At 49.9% G+C, this 11,064-nt stretch overlaps 1 protein-coding gene across 2 annotated transcripts in view; it reads right to left on the bottom strand.

The window, feature by feature from the left end:
• The window catches only part of BICD2 (bicaudal D homolog 2 (Drosophila)), a 53,920-nt gene extending 43,379 nt beyond the window's left edge, over positions 1–10,541 (bottom strand). The window contains exon 1 of one of the 2 annotated variants that reach the window (XM_012651840.1): positions 10,230–10,541. In XM_012651840.1, the coding sequence (XP_012507294.1) occupies positions 10,230–10,469 (240 nt within the window). In that variant the 5' untranslated portion in view covers positions 10,470–10,541. The remainder of the gene's footprint in view (positions 1–10,229) is intronic. The other variant, XM_012651841.1, reaches the window with a different exon arrangement.
• Positions 10,542–11,064: the final 523 nt, after the last annotated feature.

The following is an 11,064-nucleotide window of genomic DNA, read 5'->3' as shown; positions in this document are numbered from 1 at the left end:
CCCAGGAGTTTGAGGTTGCTGTGAGCTAGGCTGATGCCACAGCACTCTAGCCCAGGCAACACAGTGAGACTCTGTCTCAAAAAAAAAATAAAAAAACCATAACACATAATCAAGACAGCAAGGTACTGACAAAAGAATAACCACATAGCTCAACGGAACAGAATAGGGAGCCCGGAAGAGATTTACACAAATATAGTCAACTGATCTTTGACAAAGGAGCAAAGGCAATTTATACAGGACAGTCTTTTCAACAAATGGAGCTAGAACAACTGGACATAAGCAAAATAATGAATCTGGATATAGACCTTAGACCCAATGAAAAATTCAAAACTGGAAAACTAGAAAAAAAATAGGAGAAAAAAATCTATGTGACCTTGGGTTTGGTGATAGAGGTTAAAATACCAAAAAGCATGACCCATGAAAGCAAAAATGGCATCAAAATAAAAAACTTCTGCTCTGTCAAAGACACTGCTAAGAGAATGAAAAAACAAGCCACAGACTAGGAGAAATTACTTGCAAAATAGGACTTGTATCCAAAATATACAAAGAATTCTTAAAACTCAACAATAAGATAATAAACAAACCAATTTAAAAATGAGCAAAAGATCAGAACAGATACCTCATTAAAGACGACATACGAATGGCAAATGAGAATATGAAAAGATGGTCAACATCATATATCATTTGGGCATTGCAAATTAAACAAAATAAGATTACACTAAACACCTATTAAAATGGCCAAAATCCAGAACACCCACACAACCAAATACTAGCAAGAGTATGGAGCAACAGGAACTCTTGTTCGTTGCTGGCGGGAATACAAAATGACCCAGCTACTTTGGAAGAGTTTGGCAGTTTCTTACAAAGCTGAACAGTCTTACCACATGACTGGGCAATTGAGCTCTTAGGTATTTACTCAAATGATTTGAAAACTTAGGTCTACACAAAAACTTGATGAATGTTTATAGCAGCTTTACTTATAATTGCCAAAAACTGGAAGGAACCAGGATGTCCTTTAATAGGTGAATAGATAAACAAACTGTGGTATATCCATACAGTATTACTGTGATTAAAAAAAGAAAAGAGCTATTAAGCCATGAAAAGACACGGATGAATCCCAAATGCATAATGCTAAGTGAAAAAAGCCAGTCTGAAAAGGCTACACACTGTATGATTCCAATTATGTGGCATTCTGGAAAAGGTAAAACTATAGAGATGGTAAAAAGATCAGTGCTTGCCAGAGGTTCATGGGGAATGGGGTTTGAATAGGTAAAGCACAGGAGATTTTTTTTAAGGCAGCGAAACAATTCTGTATGATAACTGTAATGGTTGATAAATGACATCACACTTATCGAAACCCAGATAACTTCACAGAGCAAAGAGTCAACCTTAATGTATATGAATTTTTAAGGAATCACTTAGGAAATCAGGGGATCCAGGATGGAATGCAGAATGTGAGAAAACAATCTAACTGTATTACAAATTTATGGAACAGCCTTACTGAAGGGGATGGGGGAATAAGGTGTTAACTTAAATAACTTTGGAAATAAATCTATAAGGCTAGAGGCAAAAGGAACTACACAAAAGCATTGTCCTCTAGCTGATAAAGTTGTTTCCCATGGGGATCCAGCAACAATTCTATTACTGCCGTACATGTAGACTGGAATAAAACAATTAAGTTATTGTATGGCAGATGGAGGGAGCCAAGTGCTGCACTGTTGGTGTGGGAGTTACAGATAAGCGAGGGGAACTGGAAGAATGATCCATGTGGTAATGGGTTAAAGCTGGATGCATAAGTATGAATTCATGTTTGGCTGAATATACATACAGGTTTAGTTATAGACATGTATATGCATGGGTTAGTAACACATATATCTCCTTGCTCTGTAGATGAAAGAGCCTAGAATCCAAGATACCTCAAGAGCAACTAGCACACCTAGCAACCAGATCTTGCTTTCTAACACCTTTCTCAATTAAAAGAACCAGGGCTTCTTGGGCAGAATGGCTGATTTTTAGGGCTGGGGCAGAAAATAAACAAGATGACCCTGGAACATTTTATAGTGTCAGAAAGTAGGAAATTGCTTAAAAAAAAAAAAAAAAAAGGAAAATGAAAAGTCACAATGGTAAGATATGTCAAAGGGGCATGAAAGCCATCTGAAAGACCTTTCAAGAGCCAAAGCTGGAACAATTTAAACAAGAAAATAAGGTTTTGCACTATAACCCTATGTATAAAATAAATTTCCATGAGTCTATATTGATATACTAAAAGAAGAGGGGAGGGATAAGTCTCCCATGCAGAAAAATTCTAAATAATTTATGCAGATACCCTGCCCTCAAGGGACAAACTCCCCACTCGAGTGTGGGCTGCACATAGTGACTTGCTTCCCAAGAGTAAGGTTTGGACAGGAGGGAAAAGAGTAACTTGAGGTGGAGAAACCTGATAACACTACCTCAGTCAGGTGATCAAGGTCAACGGCAACAGTGATGTCATGTTGACAGTATGTACCCCGATATGCAATGAGAACGGCATCTTATTTCTATGATCTTTCTCCCTAAAACTGATAACTCCAATCTAATCATGAGAAAAACATCAGACAAAGTCCAATTGAGGACATTCTAAAATACGCCTGATCAATCTTCCTTAAACTGTCAAGATCACCAAAAACAAGGGAAGTTTGAGAAGTTGTCGCAGCCAAGAGGAGGCTAAGGACACATTGACAACTAAATGTGACATGATGTCCTGAATGAGACCTTAGGACAGAAAAAGGATATTAGGTAAAAACTAAGGCAATCTGAGTAAAGTATTAATACCTTGATATTGGTTCATCAGTTGTAACAAATGTACCACACTAACATATGATATTAATAATAGGGGCAACTAGGTGTGAGATATATAAGAACTCTGTGTACTATGTTTGCAATTTTTCTATAACCCTAAAACTGTTCTAAAGTAGCTTATTTTCGAAATATAATGATAAATTAGTGGGATGTGGTGGCATGCGCCTGTAGTCCCAGCTACTTGAAAAGCTGAGGTAGATGAATCCCTTGAGCCCAGGAGTTCGAGGCTACAGTAAGCTGTGATGGTGCCACTGAACTCCAGCCTGGGCAACAGAGTGAGATTCCGTCTCAAAAAAAAAAAAAAAAAAAAAATTAATGACGAAAAGGCAGCACAGTTTTACACGTTAAATGCTTTAAAAACAAATGAACACTACAATACGCACGACACTTTATCTTAACAAAGCGCTGAGGTTTGCTAGTGGGTGTGAGGTCACAGGCTAGCAGCTGGCAAACTTCAGTGAGGTGGGAGAAGGCGGGTTTTCTGAAATGGGATGGGAAGCTGTACGACCAGATGTGGGTGTGTGTGTCCTGTGTATTCCTCACATGGCTCACTCAGGTCAGCTGGGTGCAGGGCTCTGTGTTTACTAGTGTTTTCTGAGGATGAAATTGCACACAGGCAAATGTAAAATTCTCATTATGCTAAAATTGTTCTCTCATATATCAATCACTCTGGAACAGATTCACATTTTGAAAAGAAGTATGATAGCAGAACTATAGAAGAAGTAAAACTGGCCTGGTCCTGATCAGTGAACAAGGAAATGCAAATTAAACCATGATGAGATGCCATTATGTTAGAAGGTCACATTTGTAGGACACCTGGGGAATCCCTCAGGCTCATGGACAACTGGTCACTAATCAGCCCCAGGACCCTGCAGCTGCAGGTGGGAGGGTGGTACTGAGAGGCACAGGGTGTGAGAAAGGACAGCACAAAGTGGCCGGCGGAGACCAGGAAGAAAGCAACACATGTCCCCCAAGCAGCTGCGACCTGAGCCCACCATGATGCTGTCACTAGAGGGAGAAGCTAGTCCACCCGCCAGGGTGTCAGTGATGCCTGGCATAACAAGGAAACTGAGGCCCAGAGAGGGGAGGGACCAGTTCTAGGTCACAGAAATCAAGCGAAGAATGGTGGAGTCAGCTGCCCAGCTAGTAATAGAATGGGCAGTCCTCACTTTGACCTTGGCACCCCTAACTGTGGGATGGGGACAGTAACAGCTCCTCCCTTCTGGTTTAGAGAGTGTCAATACAAGTCATTCAGAACACATTCAGTAGACGACAACATTACTTCAGGTGGCACCTGAGTGCTGAGTTATACGGTGAAGGCTGGTATAACGGAATAGGTGACACTGATGCTGCAACGCAAGAGCCAAGCACATATCAGCTGAAGGAGGCACCCTGGCCAGATTTTTCAAAAAGAAGAGGAAAGAGTTGGATGCCTGCCAGGGGAAGATAAAGTGAGAACCTCTGCCTGCCAGCACCCTCCACAGCATGGGAATGCGGGGAGCAGCCGGGGCTAATCCCAGCACAGTGGGAAAGAGATCCAGGACAGGCCTTTAAAATCTTTAAAATGACAAGGCCTTCAACCAAATGCAACGTGCAGACCCTGCTTAGCTCCTGATGTGAACAAAGCAAATGTAAAATGAAATTTATGAACCAAATTGGGGAAATCCAAACACTGACTGGACAACAGATGACATTAAGGAATTACTGTTAGTTTTTTAGATGTGAAAATTCAACTGTGATTAAGAGTCCTTATTTTCTTAGCAAAACAAATGCTGTACTTACAGAAGTAACTGCGCAGATGCACTGAGGTACAGAAACAAGACTGGCCACAGCTGCAAACTGTGGACACAAGGCAGGATCACATGCAGGCTCGCCTTGTCACTCTTCCTACTTTTTGTTATGTCTAAAACTTACAACAAAGAAGGTAACTTTTAAAAATTAGTAAAGCCCTTTAGGGGAACCATACAAAATCCTGCCTTTAAAAAAGGCAAACTATAAAAAGCAAACAGTGACAATTACTTCACATACTAACACAATAGTAAAAGAGTTGGAAGTGCCACAGAACCTTTGGATCTACAGAAAACTTTGTGTCTTTATTCACTAACCTACTTTTCTGTAACCCAGAGACTAGAAACAAACTATCTTTAAAAAAAAAAAAAGTTACAGATGCACAATGCCTTTTCCCTGTCTTATGGTGTCTTGGGTATCATACATAGTCACATAGGAAGAACAGCTGGCAGGAAGAAATACCCAGGGATCCCCATGCTTGTCATGCATTATGTCCTGCCAACACTGCACTCTCTACTTTCTGATATTCCTGCCTGAAATGAACGTACAATTTTTAAAACATAGTAACCTCTAAGAAGAAGGAAGGCCTCCAGTCCTCCCCAAAGATCCCATCATCTGCATGAGCCTGGATAGCCCACACTGCTCTGAGGGTGGCAAGGGGCACCTGCCTGCCTCTCAGCCCCCACCTCTCCATCTACCTCCCACAGCAGAGCCGAACCTGGCCTGAGATGGCAGGGTTTAATACCTAGGAGGCAGCTAGGCTGCCCACTGGGACCTCTCTTGCTCTGGGGGTTGGCTTGAGGGGCCACACTCTGAACACTGGACAACACAGGGTCCACAGCCAACACTTTGCCCATCAAAGCCAGCCTACACAGTCCTGGCCAGTCCTGCCCAGCAGCTGCCACCACCTCAAACACGTCATGTATTGTCTATGAAGAAACCAAATCTTTCTTTACCCCCAATGTGTGTAATACCCTTCATCTGGTCCACATACGTGGAGAGGCATGTCTGGCTAGGGGTCTAACCCAAACAGACAAGGAGGAAGTCGATCTCCTCCATCAAAGGAGCTGGGGTCTCTGAGTGACAGAGGAGGCCCAGCAGGAATCCCACATGGACCTGGTCCAAGGCTCTTACCAAGGCCAGATGCTCAGATCCAAGGGAAGGACAGTGACTCTCCCAGCCCCTAGAGAGTTCAGGGTGCACTGGGAGGAGGTGACAGGCACCATTATTAACCCATTGTGGCTTAAACAGGCAGAATGGCTTGTTCAGGGCCATACTGCTTCTAAGGGCCCAGGCAGGGTCCACACTCCCCCTGTGGAGTCAGCGTATGGAAACTATGGGGCCAGACACCACATGCAGTCAGCCTCCTCTCCCACTCAGGTGGCACCAGGCTCCTCCAGGGCTCAGAGGCTCTGCGCACTGGGCATGGCCTTCCTCTGGCCCCACCTGCTAAGCCTCTAAGCATGCTTGGTGTCCCCAAAGACAAGCTGCTCCATCACAGCTGTGCCTGCCTCCAATCCAGTGGAAGGTGGCTAGGGCCACGCCTCCACATGCTGGCAGGGCTGGCCTGGAGCATACCAGCCGCATGCCTGAGGCCAGGCAGATTCCCTGGCTGGATTCCAGGATCATTGAGATATATAGGTGCCCAGTCTCCAGGCCCCGCTGGAGGAAACAGCACCAGGCATTGGGTGGAAGTTTTGGACATTTTTAAAAGTGGAAGAGTCCCTAAAATTCCTTCATGACTCCCTTCTCCACATTCTGTAGGTGGGAAAGGGAGGCCCAGGAGAAAAGGGAGTTGCCAAACAGTGATGAGAGTGGCACCACACAGTCATCCTCTTTGGATGCCTGTAGCTGCCTCTCCCTGACTGTCAGACCCTGGGGTTAGGGACACCTTCAGTGCTCCAAAGATTCATGCGACCCCCGCTTCCACCCCTAGCCGCGCTTCATGCCAACAGCAGAATACCACCATCCTCAGTTCCTCAAAAGGCCCTTGGGTCTCTCAGAGCCTCCCAGCCCCCAACAGCTCTCTGCTCACGAAATGGACACAAGGATGTCCTCAGGAGTTATCAGAGGAGCAGGAGAATCCACTACGCACTTTAATGGAGACCAGAACTTTTCCTGCTCTGGAAGCAAACACTCAAGGAGGATGGGTCTTACTCCCTGTAACTCTGTAGGGGACTCTGAGCAATGGACCTTGAGGAGGGTCCTCCACCAATCCCCCTACCTCCTCCACCTCCTCCAGCTGCTATGCGCTGAGAGCAGGGGCTCAGGCAAGTCCAGAAGGTGGCAGGACAGGGGAATTCCCTGGAGAGAAGCATCCAAGCATGAAGGGCGGGTGGGACTTCCAGAAGCAAGGGCAGTCCCAAGCCAGGCTGTGGGGGCCTGGGCATGACACTCAGGGCAGCTCTCAGGAGGCAACAATAGGAGCCATTTGAGAGACAACAAGGACAAAGATGGGGACAGAGAGGGGCTGCAGGTGCAGCAGTGAGGAGACAGAGGCCTGAGTGAGGTGGGAGAGAGAGCTGCCAAGGCTCAGTCCGTAGAACACCCATGAAGCACCTGCCATGTGCCAGATGCTGTGCCCAGCCTGACACCCAGTTCCACCCATGTGTACCTCCCAGACAAGGATGATGCCGCTCCAGAGTTTGGCACCAAGGTGGCACAGCAAGGCAGGGAGGACAACCAGATCTGTTCTCTGAGCCTGAGCTTAGGTGGAGCCGAGACTGTTCCGAGACCTCCCTCCTCACCATCCCCTGACCACAAGGACCACATGGATAGCAGGCTCAGCCCACTCATCCACAGTCCCTGCCTGTGCATACCCCAGCATACCCGTCTCCTTGAAACTGCAGCTGAGGCACATAGTAAGATGTCCCACAGCCACTCAAGACCAGGAACATCATGCGGCTGACCAAAGTCCATCTAATTCTCTTCCCCACTATGCCAAGGAGCAGAGGGAGAAGGCACAGTGAGCCTTGGGACAGATGTGGCCCTTACTGCGTCAGGCTCATGAAATCACCAGCAAAGTAATTAGGCAAAATGGACCAGTGAGCACCCTCCCAAGTCCTGACCTTAGCTGACACCACGGCTTGGCAGCACAGAGAAAGACCTCCTGACTCTCCCACCCTAGTGAGAAAGGCAGCAGGGCCAGCACCGACTGCCACTAATCCACCATGGCACCTTCTTCAGCTTTGGTCATAAACCCACTTACTCGAGATCAGCCAGCCAGCTTCCTCCCCTCAACAACTCTATTCTATAAATGCTGGGCAGGAATACAAGCAACTCCATTTGCGGCATGATTTGTTAGTAAGTAACTTAACCCACTTTAGTTCAAGAAAACTTTTAAAAGAGTTAAGGTGGTTCACCTTTCTCCAGAAGGAAAAAAACTCCACAATTACTGTCTCCTTAAATTTTGGTTTTTTAAATTAGGAGTTAATATTTTCAACTGTAATATTGGCCAAAATAAATAGGTTAACAACAGCCTGTGCTGGCACGGGTGTTAGGAACAGGCACACTGTTGCAGGGGGAGGGGGGTGAATTGGTACAACATTTTTGGCAACATCTCCTGAAACTCTGATGCATATTCCTTGGGACTTTGCTAGGGACTTTGAGCAGAAACATTCTCATCCCATCTTACAAAGGGGAAACTGAAGTTTGAAAAGGAACAGAGCACCAATTTGTCCAAGGCCATGTGGCCAGTACATGGGGAAGCCAGAAGGCGACAATAAACAAGCAAGCAGATGCCTCAAGAGCACCTACAGATACACCCTCTTCCCGATTCTGCTAGGGACTTGCCCTCCAGATACACACCACAAAATTAAGCCAAGACTCTTCATTGTGCCAAAACGTTTGTGTTGCAATAGCAAAGAGCTGACAACCAAAAGGCCCCAGAGTGGGGACAACTTAGGTCAGCAACAGTCTCTTCTCACAGTGGATGCTGCCAAACCCAAGCTGTGAACACTGAAGGGGACCGTGGGGGCTGTCCAGGTGGGGTTCAAGATGCACTCTGTGGGAGGAGAGCCGCCTCTCTGTGCACAGAGGGAACAGCATTCTAACAGATAGTGCTGCCTGCCTGGAGGGAGCAGGTGAGCCCCACCATAGGTGGCCAGAAACAGGGCTGAGGGCACTCCCGCTCCATATTCTCACAGCCCCCAGCCTCTCTGTCACATCCCCCCAACCCCAAGATGGGGGGCTTTTGCAGGAGGGGCCACATCTCACCCCTACTGTAGTTCCCTTCTGCAGTGCCAGTGGAACCTGGCTTGGAGAAGGTGCCAATACCTGCTGACAGACAACAGTCTTGAGGTCCTGAAGGTGATATGGGAGGACCCAGCTACCGCTTGCACGGTCAGCCATTTACTGGTGCTGACTGAGCACCTGCTCTGCCCAGGCATTGACTTAAGCACCTGCTTGCATTAATTCATTCTCTCCTCTTCACTATCACGCAGTGGGGTCCTACTGCTCTCCCCAGGGAGGCAAATGGCCCTCTGGTTGAACAGAGTAAGGTGGGGAAGGGGGCACCCTGTCAGATAAACTGACAAGCTAAATGGTTGACCCCATGCCAGGACTTTCCAAATAAATGACCCCCACAACATCCCCTTCTGGGTAGGCAATACTGCACCCCCATTTTGCAGAGGGGGAAACTAAAGCTCAGGGAAGGCCTCTTCTACCTAGAGCTACATCACTACCAAGCAGCAGGGCCAGAGTCCAAACCTGGGTGTAACCTCCACAATAGAGCTGGGGAGTTAGGGACGGTAAGAAACAAACTAGTATTTAAATGATCCCAGGAGAAAGACAACCCAGGTCTCTCACTGCCTGCCATCCCACCCCGGGAGGCTCTCGGCCAGCCTGGTCTAACCTCTTCTCCCCACAGTGGGAATGACACAGGCCACTGAGGTCGTCATCCAAGAGGAACACAGACCACCACAGCTAGGAGAAGGGCCTGGAAAGGAGGGCAAAACAGGAAGTGGGCAAGAAAAGCCACTCATCCCAGCCGGTGGGAGTGCAATCACGGCGATCAGGGCAGAGCATCGGGCCTGGAGAGGGGATACTGGGGGACCTCAGCCAGCGGCAACCCCGAGCTCCAACTCCCTCAGGCCTCTGTCCCCGCCCTTTCCCCACCTAAGAAGCACTCAAGGAAGCAGAAACGAGCCGAAAGCAGCTGCGCCCAGAGAGGGGAAGTGATTTGCCTGAAGATGACAGAGCAGCGGCCACCCAAGCCCATGCTCGGTCTGTCCCAGCGGGGTTACCCGCATCCAAGGCCTCAACTCCCGGCTCAGCATCTGTCCTCCCAACCTCGCCCCACACTGGGCAGCGACCACCGCAGAGCATCAGCTCTTACGAAGCCCAGCCCTGCCCGGGCCGCCGAGGCCCACAGAGGAGCAAGCGGGCAGTCACAGCAGAGGCCAAGCACTAGCCCGTCCGCCGAGGCAGGACCCACCCCCACATCCTGCCCGGGCCCCCCAGCTCTCGGCCCGCGCCCCCGCCGACCCTGCGGTCCAACCTCTGGCATCCCCAGCTGGGCAGGCTGACCTTGGCCGCCCCCCGTGCCAGGGACACCGCCCACAGGCCCGGCGCCGGGCGGGGGTCGCGGGGCCGCGACAGCTCACCTCCTTGAGCTGCTCCATCTCGCTGCGGATAGCCTCATAGTCCACCTCGAGCTCCTCGAACTGCAGCTTGAGCTGGTGCTTCTCCTCGAGCACCGCCAGCCCGTACTCGGCCGCCTGGATCTTCTCGCGCGTGGTCTCCGCCAGCTCGTGAGAGAGCCGCTTCACCTCGGCGCGCAGCCACTCGGGCTGTGCCTCCATCACCAGCCGCGCGTACTCCTCCTCCTCCGACGGCGCCGACATGGTGGCCGAGCGCCGGGCCGGCTCCCACCGAGGCTCCCGCAGGCCGGGCCCTCCTCAGCCGCCGCCGCCGCCGCCACCGCCGCTGCCCAGCCCCGACGGCCGCCCGCGCCGCCGCACTGCTCCTCCCCGCTGGGCGCGCGAGGCACGCTGGGGGCTGGAGTCCCAGCCCGAGCACCGACTACACAGCCCGTCGTGCCCCGCGCCCGTCCAGTCTCCGGTCGCGATAGGCCCGCGCTCCTCGGGGGGCGGGCCTTCGGCCGCTTTTGGCCGCCTTCGCGGTTACCGTCACCGACACAGCCCGGGGAGTTGTGGGAGTAGCGCTGACTACAAGGCCCTTCGAGCCCCGCGCCCACCCTTGCCGGCAGTGATTGGTCCGCGCCGCCAACGTCACAGCCGGATGCACGGGCGCCTTCCAGTGCTCGGGACTGCAGTGGAGTGAGCGCGGCCCCGGGTCCTTGCCCGCATGCACCGAGTCCGCGGGACCGCTCGGCTGCGGTGCCCCGCGCTTCCTGTGTCTACCGCAGCCGGCGCACGGCAGTGGGCAGCTAGGTGGGCCCGCGACTGCCGGGATAACACCCCCAACCCCAGGCGGCGG

The sequence above is a fragment of the Propithecus coquereli genome, unplaced genomic scaffold (assembly GCF_000956105.1).
Source record: "Propithecus coquereli isolate 6110/MARCELLA unplaced genomic scaffold, Pcoq_1.0 Scaffold370, whole genome shotgun sequence".
Classification (NCBI taxonomy): Eukaryota; Metazoa; Chordata; class Mammalia; order Primates; family Indriidae; genus Propithecus; species Propithecus coquereli.
Note: the sequence above shows the minus strand (reverse complement) of the source record. Positions and strands in the feature narration are given on the sequence as shown.